The sequence below is a fragment of the Labeo rohita genome, chromosome 17 (assembly GCF_022985175.1).
Source record: "Labeo rohita strain BAU-BD-2019 chromosome 17, IGBB_LRoh.1.0, whole genome shotgun sequence".
Lineage (NCBI taxonomy): Eukaryota > Metazoa > Chordata > Actinopteri > Cypriniformes > Cyprinidae > Labeo > Labeo rohita.
Window position 1 is genome coordinate 6,662,562 of NC_066885.1, and position 20,173 is coordinate 6,682,734.

A 20,173-nucleotide genomic window follows, 5' to 3' on the forward strand; every position below is an offset into this window, starting at 1 on the left:
GGTTATCATTTGGCCACATTCACATGTAATTGTAGAGTAGGCTGCACTTCAGCCCACACGTCTGTCTTTTGTGCGGGCGACTTGAATCTAACTTTGCATATGTGTGTGCGCTCCTGTAGCTAAGCAACTCCACCGACTCCAGTGAAGAGCAGCAGGAAATGGCACGTGTGCTGGTCGAAGCATTTGAGGCGATGAGAGACGAGCTGAATTGCCTGCCACCATGCAGTCCTTCAAGATCTCCCAGCACCTGCAGTGTGCGCACATTAGCTAACAGTGATGGAACATTAGGTGACGACAGGACACTTGCCCTTTTAGAGCAGTACTCCAAACTGCTGCTCAGCGCAGTGGAGAAGAGGATGGACAACAAAATTTGATTTCTACATGCGCTGTGGCTGCAAAAGAGGATACCAAGCCATGTGACTGCACAGCAGACTGTTTTAGGAGCTTTTAATAAAGAGATTGAAAGGAAATTCCACTATCCTACCTCCCTGTTTAGCATGCTACTATGGCAGCAACACACCCTTGACTTTCCTCACCTCTTTGCAAAATTTTGTGCCCTGCTACTAAAAAAAAAAAACATATCCGCCATCGTAACTTTCGAATGACCTAACACGGGATCAGGGAGAGTAATGAATTACATGAATTTGTTGACTGAACGGTACAGCAAAATGGATTCACTGGTTATCGTCTTAAAAGACGGATATGGATCCAATATTCTGTCATGTATAAAAACAAACTGTTGCTGAGAGAAATCATTGTGTTTGTATTTACAAAAAAAAAATTCTCAGTGCTCTCCTTCGACGGGACAGGTATCCCTGGAAGTCTTAGCAAGACTTTTACTTTTTATCATGGAATGATTTTTATACTGTATGTTGTGTTTGTGCTGATACTCTCAAGTTGAATTGGGACGTTGGGGTTCATATTTATTCTCATGTGATAGGTCAATGAGTCGCATGGAGGCTCTTTGTTGTATAGTATCAATGTCCTGATGCCCAGTTGGGTGCCAGAGAAAAAAATTGGAGGAATTTGAAGGATGATTTTGTATTGTTTTATTTGCAGGACTTTTTTGTACTTGAACGGTAACTGTCTCATGGATACGGGTGCCTTAATCTTAACCAGCAATTTGCTTGAAGGAATGAATCTGGCATTTGTAATTCAAGCAGGTTAAATATCAAAATGATCAGTGATATTTGGACGTCGTCCACCTCTAATTGAATAATTCTAAGTTGCAAATGGTGACAGAAACAAAACTGCCATAAAACACTGAACTGATTTGAATGTTCTGGTGACACTGATAAAATTGCAATAGCCAAGTAGATACATTTTTGTGCACAAACTATGAGAACGGTTTACAGATTTTACAGAACTTCAGTTTTAAAAATACCCTTATCCTGAAAAGCATTTTTACAGAAAAACTTTATTTCAGAGTGTTTTCCAATTATGACTTCTTAAAGGTATGTTTTATTGTTATGTGATGTGCTGTTATTTTTCCAAGAGCTAAAGCATCTTTTCCACACTCCCTTAGTAACTAAGCTGAGGTGTTCCCTCTCTGACCTCCGCTTGAAACAACTCTTTTTTCCATAATAATATTGATAATGTACAGTAAGGCACTTTTTTGTCATTAAGCTTAATTCAAAATGATGGCGTAATATGTTAAGTGTACTGTAACTTCTTATACAGATGGACCTGCACATTTTTTTAGTGTCCAGCTCTTCTACTGAAACAAATCTAAGCTAAAGCCAGGTGCACACTGTACGATTTTGAGATCTTAAAAGATTGCTGTTTGCAAATGAAAATGTCAGAATGTGTCGAATGATAATCTAAACACCTAGTTGATGCTGTCAATGGTGACCAAAGATTTATATCATACAGCCTGACATAAAATAGTCGCCATGGCTTTTTCTCACAGTTCTCATATACAGTGTACACCCAGCTTAAGTCACAGCACAGCAACTAGTTCAGCTGCAACTTGCCTGGTGTCTGAGATGCATAAACTGTATTTATTGACTTGATGCTTAGTTCCACCTGTCACATTCTTTCAAACTGTTGGTGCAAATTTATTAACAATGAAAGATGCAAAATGTGCAATTGCAACAACAATGCAAATTTTTACTGAACCCCTTTTCACCATTGGCAGATTGCACTGGCAGTCTTATAGTAAAACAGGTTTATTTACACCCATTTTAGTATGCAGCAAAAGCTCTTATTTGCCATCTCATGACAAGTGCTATGGCTTTAAGCAAGAAAATGCATGGGATGAAAAATAATATATATAACGTAAGCCCAAACAGACTTGATTTAGCTAGCTAGTGGGTTTCAGTGATGTAGCAGAAGTGAAAACTGTACTGTAGGGTTGCATCAGTATCAAAAGTACTGTGTGAGAATCAGCATGAATACACTACATATGCATGAAGAAAGGCAGAATTTAGGGTTGGCTCGTGCCCTGGACTAGAACGCATGGTTGTACGCTTGACCTGCTCCTCATGAACAATCATGCAAACCTGCTTTCAGCGCTATCTCTGTGGTGACCAGCTCTGCTTTCATCCAACCTATGGCCAATTGATCAAGATGTATTCTAGCATTACAGATGGATCAGTGCTTTCTAAGACTGTTTCTTTTGGAAACTTGTGACTTTGTCTTACCTTTTGCTCCAAACCGAAGTCAAGTGTTTCTATTCTCAGTGTTTATACAATCTATCATATGAAGTCTCTTTCTCAGAGAAGTCAAATAAATAAAACTGTATTTATTACATGTTAAACTGCATTGTTTATTGCTATATATATTATATATATATCACTAAAAATGTACATCAACATGCACATCTCATGAAGTCTCCACATGTAAAGCCAGTAGTTACTGATAATGGATTATATCAACCAAATCTCCACCTTTGAACAGTCTCACAGTTATCCAACGGCGTTTGTCAAGGACTCCACAAGCTGGAAGTAATTGTATTTGATATCATATTCCATGTCATACCAGAAATTCACTGCCAAGACAAAAAGAGCATGTTAAACATTTTCATGTATGATTAGTTTTATTAAATTTGCAAGCCAAGTTGGTATTGTTTGCCATCTTAAAGGAGTAGTTCACTTCCAGAACAAAAATTTACAGGTAATGTGCTCACCCCCTTGTCATCCAAGATGTTCACGTCTTTCTTTCTTTAGTCGTAAAGAATTAGATTTTTAAGGATAGCTTTTTAGGATTTCTCTCTATATAAAGGATATAAATGGTGCCCCCCGAGTTTAAACTTCCAAAATTTAGTTTAAATGCAGCTTCAAAAGGTTCTAATGATCCCAGCCGAGGAAGAAGGGTCTTATCTAGTGATTGGTTATTTTCTAAAATAAATAAATAAATAAATAAATAAAATACAGTTTATATACTTTTTAACCGCAAATGCTTGGTCTGGCTCTGCGTGAACTGTGTGTATTCCTGTTTATGTCGAAAAACTCCCATGTCATTTTCTCCTCCAACTTCAAATTTGCCCTAAATCGCTGTTTTATCTTTTTTTGGAAAGGCCGTTTGCTCTTGAATGCATGTAGGAGGAGAAAATGAGATGGGTTTTCGACATAAACAGGAATACACACAGTTCTCACAGAGCTAGACCAAGAACGTTTGCAGTTAAAAAGTTGTACTTTTTTTTTCGTTTCGCTAGATAAGACCCTTCTTCTTTGGCTAGGATCATTTAGAGCCCTTTAAAGCTGCATTTAACCTGCATTTTGGAAGTTTAAACTCAGGGGCACCATAGATATCCATTATATGCAGAGAAATCCTGAAATGTTTTCCTTTAAAAAATAATTTTTTTACAACTGGAGAAGGAAAGACATTAACATCTTGGATGACAAGGGGGTAAGTATCTGTAAATCTGCCACCAGTCCTTTAATGGTGGTTAAATCACCAACCTGCTATGCAGCCATGAGACTGTCGAACATGGTGGAACCACAGGGAGGGTAGGTACAGCATTTCTCCAGCTTTCACAGTGCAATGCACAGGTTTAGCCAGTCTGTAGGAGGGATATTGCTCATAATCTGGGTTCAGAGGGTCTAGAGGGATCCAGGGCACCTGGAAGAGACAGAGGAGATGTGGAAAAAATTTGCAAGATTGCAAATATTTATGTTTATCAATATTATATACTCACTTTGGTTGAATCTTCCTCATCCACTATTTCAAATTCGCCATCTTTTTTCTGTCTGTATGTCGCTGGCTGGTAGAGCTCTATGAGGAGGAAATAAAACATAATGTCCTAAAGCCTTATTAAAAAGCATGGAGTGTTCAAGCTAAGCAACCGAAATAAAATAGCTGGATAGAGGAACAACTCCTTACCATATGGTATGAAGGGTCTATCAGTCGGCGGAATCAAAATAAACTCCTTCTGCCCAGAGATCACACAGTAGAGGTTCTCATAATGATCTTTATGCACTACAAAGAAAAAATAGTATTTGATCACAAAAATACTTACATAAATTAGGTTTTAAAGCTGCGGTTTTCAATCTTGTTGACACCATTGCCCCCTATTGTCCACAAGCAATATTTGTGATCCTTGACCACAAAACCAGTCGTAAGTCGCAGGGGTATATTTGTAGCAATAGCCAAAAATACACTGTATGGGTCAGAATTATTGATTTTTATTTTATGCCAAAAATCATTAGGATATTAAGTGAAGATCATGTTCCATGAAGATGTTTTGTACGTTTCCTACCACAAATATATGAAAACTTAATTTTTGATTAGTAAAATGCATAACTTTTCCAGGTCTAAAATTCAGACTTTTAATATTAGGATTTGGAAAACTCCTGGTTCTTTAATCATAAAATAAGACATTCGTTGGAGGGGTGGTAAATTTAAATAATAATTTTCATGCTTGTTTTAAGGTCCCCTTGTTGAGAACCAATGGTGTATAATTTTTTTACGTTTACAAACAATTAAAGACAAACTTACTTGACGTGACAGCGCTTTCCTCCCCAAGCCAGAAATTGACAGCATCGGGCTGTTTTCCTAAATTGAAAAATAAAATCCACATTTTACATTATTCTGCCATTCTCCAACCAAAGGCACATCTACAGTCAAACCAAAATTTATTCAGACACCTTTAACATTTCTCACATCATCACAGTTTTATTCACTATAGTTATAGTAAATGACAAGAAATGACAAGAACTCTGTTGAACTGTGTCAGAACAAATTAATCTTGATAATGTCACATAACTTTGATAGAAAGGTAAGTAAAAAAAAATTCAGACAACTGTATGGCAATATTTACACAACAACACTTTGTTGATCAATTACCAAGCAATGCTTAATTTTGTTCAGTCTGTGGTGTAAAAAGGTCGCAATTAAAGAAAAACACTTAAAAGAAGCAAAACACGGTCAGGTCAATGTGTCTGAATAATTTTTGGTCCCAAACTTTCATCAGTTACTGCTAGTCCACTTTATGAAGAATTTTTGGGTATGTCACAGTTTACTTTATTTTGCTGTCCTCACTTACATAAATAGCCACAGTGTCCTGCATCCACTAGTAAAAAAATATCAAAAATTACATCTAGTGTCTGAATAATTTTTGGTTTGACTGCAAATAGAAAATTAATGTAAAATGAGGACATACCCAGTGCTTCACTCATCCAGGGAATGTGAGTCTGTACGTCTCCCGTCAGCTCTGGTAACTCCTCAGTCAGATTTGAGCATTGCTTCTGAACATAAAACACACCACTGCTCTTCACCTTCCCCTCTGTGATATCCAGCAGAGAGCTAAAGGTCATCTGACGCTCCTCTGGCATCACAAAGCGATTCCCGTTCACGGCGTCTGCATATCCGTTTGGAGTGACGGCCACACTGATGACTTTGGAGCCCACTTTCTCTCTGCACAAATATGATAAGAAAAGTTTGCAAGAACATAAAGTTTAAACGTTAGAACTCTCAGGCTGATCTGATCATCTGATTGGCTCACCTGAGATATGTGGGGTTCCATTTAGACAAAGCTGGCCAATCACTGAAGGCATTGCGAATGATGCAGGGCTTGTTGGGACCAATCCAGTCACGATAAAACTGAAGTGGAGAGAGGGGCCCGTCCAGGTATGGCACCGCATCGTTCAGATAAAGCTCTGAGAAGGAGAAGACAATGATATCACTGACTTACAATACCTGTCAAAAGTTTCTGAACAGTAAGATTTTTAATGTTTTTTTAAAGAAGTCTCTTCTGTTTACCAAACCTGCATTTATTTGATCCAAAATACAGCAAAAGCATTGTGAAAAAGTTTTACTATTTTAAAGAACTGTTTTTAATTGAAATATATATTTAAAATATATTTTATTCCTGTGATCAAAGCTAAATTTCAGCATCATTACTCCAATCTTCAGTGTCAAATTAGTCAAAAGTGACGATAAAGACATCTATAATGTTACAGAAGAAATGCTGTTCTTCTAAACTTTCTATTGATCAAAAAAATCTACTCAGCTGTTTTCAACATAATAATACCAATAAATGTTTTTTGAGCAGCAAATCAGAATATTACAATGATTTCTGAAGAATCATGTGACACTGAAGACTGGGGTAATGATGCAAAAAATTCAGCTTTGAAATCACAGGAATAAATTACATTTTAAAATATATTCAGATAGAAAACAGTTATTTTAAATAGTAAAAATATTTTAAAAATTTTACTGTTTTTGCTGTACTTTTTTTGTTTACTGTTTTTTTGCTGTACTATAAATACAGGCTTGGTAAGCAGAAGAGACTCCTTTTGACTGGTAGTGTATATATATAAGTGTAGTAGATATTTTTATCTATTGCACAAAAATATATAATTTAACATAAATGATAGATAGGTAGACAGTGTGTAAATATTCTATTGCATGTATATTATCTATATATCTTTCTGTGTGTCTGTTCATTATCGGTATATGATTATATGATTATATATTATAAGTGTTCAGATGTCAATAGACAGTAAGTGAACTCACCCCGAGCTTCTTTAGGAAAATTTCTCAAGCATTCTTTAACTGCATCCATAACACTATCGACATGTTTCTATAAAACTAATACTGACTGTTTATTTTTCACAAGCTTCCGTCAGCTTAAAATATTCATAATATACTTTCTTCCCATGCACGCCAATCTGTTCATACTGTAAAATTAACCATTAATGTTTTGAAATGATTAGTGACAGCTCACATGCACTCCTCACATGTATAACAGTTGTTAATGTTATGACGTTAGTCTTCCGCTCATGCGCAAATGTGATTGTGTACAGCGTTGTGTCTGTCCCCCTCTACTGGCTGGAGAAAATATATTTATTTTATTTTTTTAAGTAACGTTGTGTTATTTTGTTTATGTAAAAAGTAGCAAATATATATTTGCTGTTTTATTGCGAATGTATTTTATTTAAGCCAACTGAAGAAAACTAACTCCTTAGTTTTGATGACATGATTTGTCACGCCTCTGTGAGGCTTCACACTTGACGCCAATTAAAGCACATCCACAGGTAGAGCACTACTGTTGAGACTAGGACATTTTCCTTTTCTCGTTTTTTGTAAATCTGTTGTCTTCCAATGGACTTTGAGGAACATGGATGAGGAGGCAGCCCTCGAAAATTACTTTGACCAGACTATTGCTGTAAGTTGTGAAATAAATAGCTGAAATGCTGAAGTCTTTGTTAGCTGAAAACATAATCAATCTTATTAAGATGCACATGTTCTTATAGCATAAATGAAGTAAATATAAATGAGAATATCAACACATTTAAGAGGAAATATGAAATAAATAAATACAGGAATACATACATCTAAAAACCTTGCAACAGAAATGAAAAAGTAGACTAACTGATCAAATAAAATGTCAAATAAAAAAAAAAAAGAAACGACTAAAATATTGATGTGCGCTTTAAAACGTTTGTAATGCATTTAAAATGACTTTTATTTATGCATTCATTTATTTATTTGAAAGTTTTGTCCCCCTTAACAATATACACTACCAGTCAAAAGTTTTTGAATGGTAAAATTTTTTATTTTATTTTGTTTGGCTCACCAGCCTGCATTTATTTGATCCAAAGTACAGCAAAAACAGTAAAATTTTGAAATATTTTTCACTATTTAAAATAACTGTTTTCTTTTTGAATATATTTGAAAATGTAATTTATTTCTGTGATTTCACAGCTGAATTTCTAGCATCATTACTCCAGTCACATGATCCTTCAGAAATAATTTTAATGTTCTGATTTGCTGCTCAGAAAACATTATTATGTTGAAAACAGCTGAATACAATTTTTTTCAGGTTTCTTTGATGAACAGGAAGTTTAATAGAACAGCATTTATCTGAAATAGAAATCTTTTGTAACATTATAAATGTCTTTATCATCACTTTTGATCAATTTAAAACATCCTTGCTGAATGAAAATATTAATTTCTATAATATCTTTCCCAAAAACAAAACAAAACAAAACAAAAAAACTGACTCCAAGCATTTGAATGGTATAGTGTATAATGTTACAAAAGCTTTATTTCAGATAAATGCTGATCTTTGGATCTTTCTATTCATCAAAGAATCCTGAAAAATGTACTCAACTGTTTAAAATATTGATAATAATGATAATAAAAATGTTTCTTGAACAGTAAATCAGCATATTAGAATGATTTCTGAAGGATCATGTGACACTGAGGACTGGAGTAATGATGCTGAAAATTCAGTTTTGATCACAGGAATAAATTACGTTTTAAAATATATTCAAATAGAAAGCGTTTATTTTAAATAGTAAAAATATTTCACAGCATCACCTTTTGCTGTATTTTGGATCAAATAAATGCAGGCTTGAAGGCAGAAGAGACTTCTTTAAAAAACATTACAAATCTTACTGTCTAAAAACTTTTGACTGGTAGTGTATGGTGCTTTAAAATTATACTGATTGAATTAAGCCTTTAATATATTTGTCACTTTTCTCCTAAGGGTTCATCTGATTACATCTTTGAGGGGGATCTGGGCCTACAGGGTCCAGCTCCACAGCTCCAGGATTCCTCTTTCCTCTCCTCTTTAACGTCTCAGGACAAAGATCTCACTGAAGACTTGGACCTGAGCTTCTTACCCGATGAACTGAGCACTCAAGATGAGCCGTCACAGGCTGAGAATGTCAGCAGGAACGAGGACAGCGGCATTTACACCGACTGTCCTCCGCAAGAGTCGACGGAGGCAGATACTGACACCAGTAATTCTGCCCAAAACGCCTCGCAGTTCAATCTCCCGATGACTCCCATGACCCCTATGACCCCCATGACCCCAGTGGCAGAGAGTTCAGGCATCATCCCACAATTACAGTAAGTCATTTTGTAAAGAATGTGTGTCAGGGATTCTTTTTAAGGCCCAGAACTTTATTTCAAATGTTGCTACACTCATATAAACAAAGGTTCTTTATTGGAATCCAGGAAACATGTTTTAATATCTTTGGATTATTAAAACATTTTTAAACAATGAATAAATGGTTCTTTTATGAACTGTTTCTTCGGGGAGCCAAAAATGGTTCTTCAGTGGCATCGCTGTAAAAACCACCTTTTGGAAACTTTATTTTTAAGAGTATAAAAGGATGTAAAATGCTTCAACTCCAAAATTTAACCAAACCAAATGTCTGCAAAAAGTTAGCCTCTGGATCCTAATTTTTAGTGAGTAATGCATCTGGTTACCGTGTATATTTCCAAACCTGTTTTTGATCATACACAGGAATATTGTGTCAACAGTGAATCTTGCTTGCCCTCTGGATCTCAAATCCATTGCACTTCAAGCTCGAAATGCTGAATACAACCCAAAGGTACTTTTCTACTCTAGTTTATATATGCAGCTCTATATAAAATTATGTTAAATCATAGAAAAACACATTTATGTGCACTAATTAAATTTTTTAAATTTGTACAATTTTAAAGTTTTTTTTTTTTTTTTGCTCACCAAGCCTGCATTTATTTGATCCAAAGTACAGCAAAATATATTGAAATATTTTTAGTGTTTAATTAACTATTTAAATGTATTTTAAAACTATAATTAGTTTTGCTTATTTGGGAAATTATAGAATTTTTTTTTTTTTAAAGCAAGGACCAAAAGTGATGATAAAGTCACTGAAGTTACAAAAGATTTCTATTTCAGATCAACTCTGTTTTTCTGAACTTTCTGTTCATCAAAGAAACCTGAAAAAATTCTACTCAGCTGTTTTCAACATAATAATAATAAATGTTTTTTGAGCACCAAATCAGAATATTAGAATGATTTCTGAAGGATCTGACTGGAGTATGATGCTAAAAATTCAGCTTTGAAATCACAGGAATAAATAGTTTTTAAATAGTTAAAATATTTCAAATTTATTTATTTGATTATTTATTATTGTTATTTATTTTTAGCTGTACTTAGGGTCAAATAAATGCAGGCAAGAGACTTCTTTAAAGACATTAAAAATCTTACTGTCCAAAAACTTTGGACTGGTAGTGTAGTTTTCTTAAAGGAACAGTTCTTGTAATTCTGTCATTGTTTATTCTGTATGCTGTTTACGTAAGGATGATTAAAAATAAATGACAGAATTTCCATTTTTGAGTTAACTACTCCTTTCATTTAAAGTGTTTAAGATATATCTTACCGTCTTCTCAGTAGCATAACTCCAAACTTTGCTTATGTGTAGCGTTTTGCTGCCGTTATAATGAGGATCCGTGAGCCAAGAACTACTGCTCTCATATTCAGCTCTGGAAAAATGGTCTGCACTGGGGCCAAGAGGTATACATAATATGTATTCAGAATTTAAACTATAATACATTAGGGTAGCACAGTTGTGAAATAGATAAACGTAGCTCAGAAATAGTCTCACATGTCTCTTTTACCCTGTATTTGCCTTGTCCTTTGTTTATCTTTCCAAGCAGTGAGGAGCAATCTCGCCTTGCTGCGCGGAAATATGCACGGGTGGTACAGAAACTTGGTTTCCCTGCCAAATTCCTTGACTTTAAAATCCAAAACATGGTTGGAAGTTGTGATGTCTGCTTTCCTATACGCTTAGAAGGCCTAGTCCTCACTCACCAGCAGTTCAGCAGGTCTGGACAGGTGTCTGTCTATCATAAATCAGTGTGAATATTGCTGACCCACAATATAAGTGTAACTTATAACATCTGTCTGTCTTTAACCGCTGTCAACCATTTTACCCCTCCAGCTATGAGCCAGAGTTGTTTCCTGGATTGATATATCGCATGGTGAAGCCACGTATTGTGCTGCTGATTTTTGTGTCTGGAAAAGTTGTGCTTACAGGTATAGTTTTAAATAGTACTCTAATCTTAAAGGAATAATCAGGCATATTTAAATATTTTTGCAAAACTTATTCTCTTCATGTTATTATGATTTTTAGGTGCAAAAGAGCGGTCAGAGATCTATGAAGCCTTTGAAAACATTTACCCCATCCTCAAAGGATTCAGAAAGCAGTAGAAATGTTGCACACGCTTACATGAGCTGCATCTGAATATTTTTCTATAACGATGTGCCTCGTATCCATATATAAGTGGTTTGCAATAATTTAATCAAAACTTTTGTTACTGCACTTTGTTTAATGTCTTTAAGTTTACTTTATGTATTGTCTACATTAGTGAAGATTGCTGAAATAACATAGCATTCCAAAGCGTACTGTGAAAAGTAAATGTTTTGTTAAAATATTCAGCTTTGCCGTATGTGGGCTCTCATATGGAGACATGCCCACTTAAGTTATGACTATGTTTTGTCCCTTTTGTACATGTTGAACTGCTACTTGCTGATGCAGGTAAATAAACTTTGAAGATGTCTTTTTTGCAGAACCAGTGAAATTAAATGTATTGTTTACTTTATATACACTACCAGTCAAAAGTTTTTTTTTTTTTTAAAGAATTTTCTTCTAATCATCAAGCCTGCATTTATTTGATCCAAAATACAGCAAAAGCAGTAATATAGTGAAATATTTAAACTATTTAAAATAACTGATTTCTGTTTGAATATATTTTAAAATGTAATTTATTATCAAAGCTGAATTTTCAACATCATTACTCCAGTCTTCAGTGTCACATGATCGTTCAGAAATCATTCTAATATGCTGTTCAATAAACATTTTAATAATAATAATAATAATTATTATTATTATTATTATTATCAGTATTTAAAACAGTTGAGTTTTTTTTTTCAGGATTCTTTGATGAATAGAAAAATCCAAAGATCAGCATTTATCTCAAATAAAAAGCTTTTGTATCATCATAGACTACCATTCAAAAGCCTGGAGTCAGTATAATTTTAAGAAATATTTTCTAAATATATCTAAAATAATAATAATAATAATATTTAGAAAGTATTAATATGTTATAAAAGATTTCTATTTCAGTTTTTATTTATTTATTTATTTATTTATTTGGAGCGCCAAATCAGAATATTAGAATGATTTCTGAAAAATCATGTGACTGGAGTAATAATGCTAAAAATTCAGCATTGAAACCACAGGAATAAATTACATTTTACAATATATTCAAATAGAAAACAGTTGTTTTAAATAGTAAAAATATTTAAAAATGTTACACTTTTTGCTGTACTTTGGATCAAAGAAATGCAGGCTTGGTGAGCAAAAGAGACTTAAAAAAAAAAAAAAAAAACCTTATTGTTCAAAAATTTTTGACTGGTAGTGTATACATGCTTCTTGTGAAATGTACACCAATAATCTCTGTTTACAACAAATTTTCTTTACTGTGTTTTCATAGTTATACTACATTAATGCAGTTTTTGTCAAAAAAAAAGCATACACCAAACAAAGAGGACCCATACTGTTTTAATTTTACAATAGCAAAATATATTGTATCAATATGGTATTTTAGATTCACATATGGTTACCATGGTAAATTTTTGTAAGAGGCCCTACCACCACACACGTGACACAACATACACAAACAACATACGTCACATGGTGCGCAGGGCAGACAGCCATTGCACTGAGCTGGTAATAGAGACCTTAAGACCAGAACTACTGGTTATATTTTAATATTTCCAACCACAGATCATGTAAATCTCACAGTGAGCGTTTCTAAGGGGCTTCTATTTTTTATAGAGCCTGTATCATCATGGCTTGTCCCATATCAGGCGAACCCCGGGCTTTGGGGCCTGGTGAAGATCATCCAGAGTCTGCATCAGAGACCAGGGCGCCCGTTCGGCCCCAGCCGCCTCAGCAGCACCTTCAACCGGCGTGCGTGAGCGCTGCTACCGCGGTCATGGTGGAGGCTCTGGATGATGCAGAGGGATTGTTTGTAGCCGTGGAGAGATGTCCGCTCTGCAACACGGCCAGACGCAGACTGACCTGCGCCCGCTGCATTCAGAATGGCGATTTCGTATATTTTGACGGGAGAAATCCAGAGAGGTGTGTTTTAATTTCTCCTATAACTGTATGCTAACACAGCTCACGCTAGCATGCCAACAGTTTTCAGTATTAGCGAGCTGTTTCACATCTGTTTTATTTAAGCACAAGTTACCTCCCGATCTAAAGTGTTTTCTCCGTTTATATCCGTTTTGTGAAGACACTAGATAGTATTTTGCTAATTCATGGCCCTAGTATGCTAACACGCTAACAGCTAACTTTGTAAACAAACTGTCAGGCAACAAAGGCGTTTACGTTTCTGCGTTCTCGGTCTTTTCTTGTCACATGGCAATAACTTGGTTATTTAAAGCTATGGTTAAAATGTTGTCATGGCTTACTTATGTTTTGTTTGGGAAACTTTGTGGGTGTTTTTGAAATGCCAGTGTGTTGCTGGTTATCTTTAGCTGAGTCATGTTGCCAAATGTGACAGTTTGATTATTAACTTTTATATGTATATATGACTGTATCGTGATTAACTATTCTATATAGAAAGAGAGTAACAGATATATAGATAGATATATAGCAAATGCGTATTGCTCACTTGTTTTTCTGCCAACAGGTATTCTGAAAAACTTGAAAGACTTCAAAAGCTGAAAAATGAAAAGGAAAATCTTCAACAGAGGTATTATATTAGCTTTGTGCGTTGCATAGCTCTAAATTATGTATAGATGTAACACAGACTGAAATTTTCTTTTTTTTTTTCTTCTTTTTTTAGAGTCATCAAAGCCATCGACAAGAAGGTCCAGGCAGACCAGCTTGTAAGTATTTTTGTGCACGTTTTAAGCGCTTGAATTTAAAGTTAAAATATGAGATAAATCTAAGCTTGATTGTGCATTTTCTTTAACACAGAGGTGGAAAATCATGTCATGCAAGATGAAAATCCAGCAACTGAAGGAGGCCATCTGCACCGGCAATGAAGAAGTAAAGAGTGGTGAGTATCACGACAATAAAGATCTCATGAGAAAAGTGTGTAAATATGCATAAATCACATTGGTTTGACAAGGACACAAAATACAAGTAGCAGTCTGTCGTTGATTTCATGGCTGTCTTTGTTTTCACCTTAGGCAAGGAGTTATCATTGCGTTCCCAGGAGGAAGGGCAGCGACTGCAGCGCAGGGCCAGCCGACACCAGGAAAAGAGGGACAAAATTAAGCGCCATAACCAACGCCTCGGCGAGCTCCTTGAGAAGAGATCCAAAGAGCTGCAGGGAAGGCTGGAGGTCCTGGCTGAAGTGCGGAGAGAGCATATTCTGGAGCTCACCAGTCACATCTTCAACATCCAGGAGGAGAAGCAGGGCAGCAGGTCAGAGCAGATAAGATGAGCATAAACATATTCTAATGAACATTAAAAAATATGCACATTACATAGTGCTCTGTCCTTGGATGAATGTTTTATCTGTGCTTATTGCAATGCGTTCTGGATGAGTCAACTAACTATTATTCAAAAATATTTAAACTTGTAAGACAGCATCATTTTGCTGCTTATTTTGTAGAACAGCCTTGATATGAGGATTGATTGCGCCTAGAAAATCTCTTGTATATATTTCCTGTATGGTTTTGTGATACAAATCACCAGCAAAATAATACACTACTGTTTACAAGTTTGGGGTCGGTACGTTTTTTTTTTTTTTTTAACAAATTAATATCATTATTCATCAAAGATGCTTTAAATTGAGAAAAAGTGGCAACAAAGCATTTTTAAAAAATTAATTTCAAATAATTTTAATGTTCTGTACATAAAAAATCCTGGTATCACAACTGTTTTCAACATTGATAAAAATAAGAAATGTTTCTTAAACATCATGTTAGCATAACAATGACTTCTGAAGGATCGCTGGACACTGAACGGCAGCCATCACTGAAATAAAATGCATCTATAATATATTCAAATATTTACCGTAAGTAGCACAGGTATATTTGTAGCAATACCCAAAAATACATTGTTTGGGTCAAAAATCATTAAGATATTAAGTAAAAATCATGTTCCTTGAAGGCATTTTGTAAATTTCCTACTGTAAATATATTCAAGCTTAATTTTTGATTAGTAATATGCATTGCTAAGAACTTAATTTGGACAACTTTAAATCCAGTTTTCTCAATACTTGGATTTTTTTTTATTTTTTTTTTTTTACACCTTCACATTCCAGATTGTCAAATATTGTCCTATTGTTCCATTGATGCATGCGCAAACCATGCATCAATGGAAATCTTATTTGTTCAGTTTCAGATGATGTATAAATCATAATTAAAAAAAAAAAACCCTTATGACTGGTTTTGTGGTCCAAGGTCACATATATTAATTTTAAAATGCGTTCCATTTGATTAATTTGAATATATGTTTGAATAGAAAATGGTTATTTTAAATATTAATAATATTTCACAATGTTACTTTTTTATCAAATAAATGCAGCCTTGGTGAGCATAAGAGACTCTTTTTCAAAAACTTGGAAAAAACTTACTGACCCCAAACTTTTTAACAGTAGTGTGTGTGTGTGTGTGTGTCTTTCCCACCTTGTGTGCCCGCCATAATCATACTGAATAATCGTTTATGAATGTGCCCTTTGCTTGTGACACTTAACGCTCAGTTGCTCCAGGGACACTCTTTGTGTAATTAGCTTACTATCACTTGGTTTTGCTAAATGAGAATAAACTAATCTTGTTAGGCTGGTTTTTGAATATGAGCATAATAATAAGTATGCTTTATTATTAGTAAAGCATAATGCATCATCTTAAGTATTTCTGCCCTGCAGGGACCCAGCAGAAGCTGAGAATGACCTTGCTCTGACCTCCAGCACCGTCAGTGAACTCGCAGAGGCGAGGAGAATCACCTACAGCTCAGGTCGCTGGATCTGGGACGATCAGAATGGAGAGACGAGCATCAGTATCACTGGGCCGCACGTCACACTCCCCAGTAATGGAGATTGCTCAGCATATTACAGCTGGGTGGAGGAGAAGAGTGGAAATCAGGGGCCAGGTACAGACTCATGGGTTATTACTGTACATCTCAAATATTAAATCCATTATAATCCAAAACAAACTTATATACACTGTCGTTCCAATGTTTGGGATCAGTAAGATTTTTAATGTTTTTTTGAAGAAGTTTCTTATGATCATCAAGGCTGCGTATATTTAATCAAAAATACAGAAAAAATGTAATATCGTGAAATATTATTATGATGTAAAATAATGTTTTTCTATTTTAATATACATTCAAATCTAATTTATTCCTGTGATCAAAGCTGAATTTTCAGCATCATTACTCCAGTCTTAAGTGTCACATGATCCTTCAGAAATCATTCTAATATGCAGATTTATTAGCAGTGCTGGAACAGTTGTGCTGCTTAATATATTTTTGGAACCTGTGATATTTTTTTCAGGATTCTTTGATGAATAACAAATATTTATTTAAAATAGAAATCTTTTCTAACAACATACACTACTGTTCAAAAGTTTGGGGTCAGTAATTTTTTTTTTTCTTTTTTTGAAAGAAATGAATACTTTTATTCAGAAAGGATGTGTTCAATTCATAAAAAAATGATAGCAATGACATATATTGTTAAAAACAGCTTATAGTGAATAAATGCTGTTCTTTTAATTCTTTATTCATCAAAGAATCCTAAAAAAAAGCATCACAGATTCAAAAAATATATAAAATAGTTTCCAACATTGATAATAAATTAGCATATTAGAATGATTTCTGAAGGATGACTTAAGACTGGTGAAAATTCAGCTTTGCATGACAGGAATAAATTATAATTTAAAGTATATTAAAATTGAAACCATTATTTTATATTGTAATAACATTTCACAATATTAATGTATTTTTCGGTGTTTTTGGCCAAATAAATGCAGCCTTGACAAGTGTAAGAGACTTTAAAAAACATTACAAGTCTTACTGATCCCAAACTTTTGACTGGCAGTGTAGGTTTTTAAATAGCTCTTGTATAGTTTTACTTGTTACTCGCCATGAAAATGGCCTAAGAAGCTGGAATGGCGTTCAAACACCAACCAATTGTAATCTCTCATTTCAGTGATAGTTCAGTAAATATATGTTTTCATCCTTTTAAAATGCAATACATTCAGTTTTAAGGCGTTTAGATTCTCTTTAAAGGAAAGAAAGTATTTAACAAATTCATTTTACAGAATTATTTATTTTCTTGTGCAGAGTTGGACCACATCAACCCGGCGCACACGATCAGCGCAGCCCTTTGCTATGCCACACAGCTCGTCAATATCCTGTCTCATATTCTAGATGTCAACCTTCCGAAAAAGTTGTGCAACAGGTTACAGCTGCATCTTTATTGTCTATAATAGTTTTTATACATATTTTGAATTAGTTTTCATTTTTTTAATTTTTATTTTTATTTTTAGTAATATTTTAGAACTTTTGTATTTTAACAATTTTATTGTTTTTTGTCTTTATTTATTTACTTGCTTGCTTTTTTTTTTTTTCAGTTTTTTGTAATATCAAGCTACTAAATGAAAATAAATGCTGCTCTGACAATATAATAAATAGTAAATATAGTAAATAAACTTGTGCTGTATTCTGTTTCGTCTTTTCTGCAGTGAGTTCTGTGGCGATAATCTGACCCGTTACCGATTTACCCGTGCTGTAAACAAACTTAACACCAACATCCTGCACCTCTGTTTCTCACAGGTAAATTCTTCTCAAAATTGAGAGCACTCTGATCTGAGGAGTCATATTCTGATCATACCTCGTGTTTATGCTTGATTTTTAGCATGTCGACAGCGAACTGCTCCATCCTCACCACACTTTGAGGAATATCATGTTTCTAGTGTCTCCAGCAAACAAGAAACTTGGCAGGTGAGAAATTACATTGTCTTGTTCCTTAGTGAAAACGCAAATTTTTTTTAACCGTAAGATTTTTTTTTATTTATTCATTTTTTTTAAAGAAGCCTCTTCTGCTCACCAAGCCTGCATTTATTTATCCAAAATGCAGCAAAAACAGCATTAAACAGCATAAAATTTAAATATATATTAAATGTATAGTAAAACATTTTTACTATGTATATTTTTAAAATATATTTTAAAATGTAATTTATTCCTGTGATCTCAAAGCTGAATTTTTAGCATCATTACTCCAGTCACATGATCCTTCAGAAATCATTCTAATATTCTGATTTGCTGTTACAACATTTATTATTACTATTGTTATTATTATTATGTTGAAAACAGCTTTTTTTTTTTTTTTTTTTTCAGTTTTTTTTTAATGAATAGAAAGTTCAGAAAAACAGCATTTATCTAAAATAGAAATATTTGTAACATTATAAATGTCTTTATCATCACTTTTGATTTATTTAAAGCATCCTTGCTAAATGAAGGTATTAATTTTCATAATTTCTTTCCCAAAAAAATAAATAAATACTGACTCCAAGCTTTTGAATGGTATAGTGTATAATGTTACAAAAGCTTTTTATTTTAGACAAATGCTGATCTTTTGATCTTTTTTTGTATTCTTCAAATAATCCTGAAAAACATTTAAATATTGATAATAATAATAAATGTTTCTTGAACAGCAAATCAGCATATTAGAATGATTTTTGAAGAATTGTGTGACACTTAAGACTGGAGTACTGAGGTTGAAAATTTAGCTTTGATCACAGAAATCACATTTTAAAATATATTAAAATAGAAAGCAGTTATTTTAAATAGTAAAAATATTTCACAATATTACTGCTTTTGCTGTATTTTGGATACAAATGGATACAAATAAATGAGAATTCTTAAAAAAAAAAAAAAAAAAAAAAAAAACATTAAAAATCTTATTGTTCAAAAACCTTTGACGGGTAGTGTATGTTGTAGCCCATTATTCATAATCCATAATTCATAATTTGGGCTCTGTATGATATTTTTTGTAATATAAGTTACTGTTACTTTCGAAACATTAAAAAAAAAAAATCTTGCCAACCCCAAACTTTTGGTAGTTTGTCTTATAATGGAAAACAAATGTGTTGCAAACTTTTCCACTCTTGTTCACTAGAACCGGGCCGTTTGAGGTGAGCGCAGACTTGGAAGACTCTATGGAGTTTGTTGAACCAGAAGCGGCAGGACCGGCAGAGGAGAGCGGAGACGAGGCGGTGACGGATGAAGAAACAGACTTGGGCACAGACTGGGAGACGGTTCCAAGCCCTCGCTTTTGCGACATCCCTTCCCAGCCTATGGATCTTTCCCAGAGCGGCATGCAGGCGTCCCAGCCAGTTGGCAACGCAGGGGGCATGATCTCCTCCGCGGCCGCCTCCGTCACGTCCTGGTTCCGCGCCTACACTGGGCAGCGCTGAGATCCGGTGGATGTGGGGGTGGTTTAAACTGGTTAGACCTATGCAAACACCCCATTACTGTCATCCTCGCTTATGTCAGCTCGGTTATTGGGAGAAATAAAGGGAAATTTTCATCTGACTGCTTGTACTAAATAAATGTGTGGTAGAAACCAGAGCGACGCATGTGATCTTTAGAAACAACTTTCCTGTGGTTTTATTGCAGGATGGAAGAGTGTATTGAACTACTTTTGCATCTTTTGTAGCTCACATTATACTGTAGACACCAGTCAACTTCATCCAGTGTACATTGCCAAATATTTTAGTTTGCTCATCGGTGCAAAAATTGTACATTTGAAGCATTGACTACGCTTTTAGAGTTCGATTGATGGATTGCACCTTCTCACCAGCTCTTCAAAGAAACTTACTGTATAAATGTTGCTGGACTTGTGTGATAGAATGGCAAATATTATTGGTGTGTCTTGTTTTAATAGTTTATAAATTCACAAGAGTAATTGTATTTTATGAACAAAT

The 20,173-nt window shown here is 34.4% G+C and overlaps 4 protein-coding genes across 9 annotated transcripts in view; 3 read left to right on the forward strand and 1 right to left on the reverse strand.

Annotated features, from left to right (window-relative positions):
- mapkbp1 (mitogen-activated protein kinase binding protein 1) overlaps positions 1–1,845 on the forward strand; it is a 59,087-nt gene extending 57,242 nt beyond the window's left edge. For all 5 annotated transcript variants that reach the window (XM_051133202.1, XM_051133206.1, XM_051133204.1 and 2 more), the window contains one exon: positions 120–1,845. In XM_051133202.1, the coding sequence (XP_050989159.1) occupies positions 120–374 (255 nt within the window). In that variant the 3' untranslated portion in view covers positions 375–1,845. The remainder of the gene's footprint in view (positions 1–119) is intronic.
- Positions 1,846–2,770: 925 nt separating this feature from the next.
- jmjd7 (jumonji domain containing 7) lies at positions 2,771–7,189 on the reverse strand. Its single transcript, XM_051133209.1, has 8 exons — positions 6,958–7,189; positions 5,945–6,098; positions 5,603–5,856; positions 4,939–4,995; positions 4,324–4,419; positions 4,139–4,215; positions 3,903–4,062; positions 2,771–2,989 (listed from the first exon to the last, which is right to left on the reverse strand). The coding sequence occupies exons 1-8, from the start codon at positions 7,004–7,006 to the stop codon at positions 2,907–2,909; spliced, it is 930 nt and encodes a 309-aa protein (XP_050989166.1). The 5' UTR covers positions 7,007–7,189; the 3' UTR covers positions 2,771–2,906.
- Positions 7,190–7,446: 257 nt separating this feature from the next.
- On the forward strand, positions 7,447–11,791 carry tbpl2 (TATA box binding protein like 2). Of its 2 annotated transcripts, none has more exons than XM_051133207.1 (7): positions 7,447–7,609; positions 8,936–9,300; positions 9,701–9,788; positions 10,644–10,735; positions 10,876–11,046; positions 11,163–11,257; positions 11,355–11,791. In XM_051133207.1, exons 1-7 carry the CDS (start codon positions 7,562–7,564, stop codon positions 11,429–11,431), a joined length of 936 nt encoding a protein of 311 aa, XP_050989164.1. In that variant the 5' UTR covers positions 7,447–7,561; the 3' UTR covers positions 11,432–11,791. The 2 variants fall into 2 exon arrangements, with proteins under 2 accessions (XP_050989164.1, XP_050989165.1); XM_051133208.1 differs by having other exon boundaries at positions 7,448–7,609; positions 10,879–11,046.
- A 1,118-nt stretch (positions 11,792–12,909) lies between these two features.
- atg14 (autophagy related 14) lies at positions 12,910–19,964 on the forward strand. The gene is made up of 11 exons (XM_051134145.1): positions 12,910–12,953; positions 13,062–13,367; positions 13,924–13,986; positions 14,080–14,122; positions 14,214–14,295; positions 14,429–14,666; positions 16,114–16,337; positions 17,529–17,646; positions 17,930–18,020; positions 18,103–18,188; positions 19,366–19,964. Exons 2-11 carry the CDS (start codon positions 13,075–13,077, stop codon positions 19,661–19,663), a joined length of 1,536 nt encoding a protein of 511 aa, XP_050990102.1. The 5' UTR covers positions 12,910–12,953; positions 13,062–13,074; the 3' UTR covers positions 19,664–19,964.
- The last annotated feature ends 209 nt before the right edge of the window (positions 19,965–20,173 follow it).

Excerpts from the sequence above, each read along its gene's own strand:
- jmjd7 (XM_051133209.1), bottom strand. The coding sequence starts at position 7,006 with ATGGATGCAGTTAAAGAATGCTTGAGAAATTTTCCTAAAGAAGCTCGG. Across the intron at positions 4,420-4,938 it reads GGAAAGCGCTGTCACGTCAA|TGCATAAAGATCATTATGAG; the intron begins GTAAGTTTGTCT and ends TTTTCTTTGTAG. Across the intron at positions 2,990-3,902 it reads GTCTCATGGCTGCATAGCAG|TGAATTTCTGGTATGACATG; the intron begins GTTGGTGATTTA and ends TTGTCTTGGCAG.
- tbpl2 (XM_051133207.1), top strand. The coding sequence starts at position 7,562 with ATGGATGAGGAGGCAGCCCTCGAAAATTACTTTGACCAGACTATTGCT. Across the intron at positions 10,736-10,875 it reads GTCTGCACTGGGGCCAAGAG|CAGTGAGGAGCAATCTCGCC; the intron begins GTATACATAATA and ends TATCTTTCCAAG. Across the intron at positions 11,047-11,162 it reads ACTCACCAGCAGTTCAGCAG|CTATGAGCCAGAGTTGTTTC; the intron begins GTCTGGACAGGT and ends TTACCCCTCCAG.
- atg14 (XM_051134145.1), top strand. The coding sequence starts at position 13,075 with ATGGCTTGTCCCATATCAGGCGAACCCCGGGCTTTGGGGCCTGGTGAA. Across the intron at positions 13,987-14,079 it reads AAGGAAAATCTTCAACAGAG|AGTCATCAAAGCCATCGACA; the intron begins GTATTATATTAG and ends TTCTTTTTTTAG. Across the intron at positions 14,296-14,428 it reads CAATGAAGAAGTAAAGAGTG|GCAAGGAGTTATCATTGCGT; the intron begins GTGAGTATCACG and ends TTTTCACCTTAG.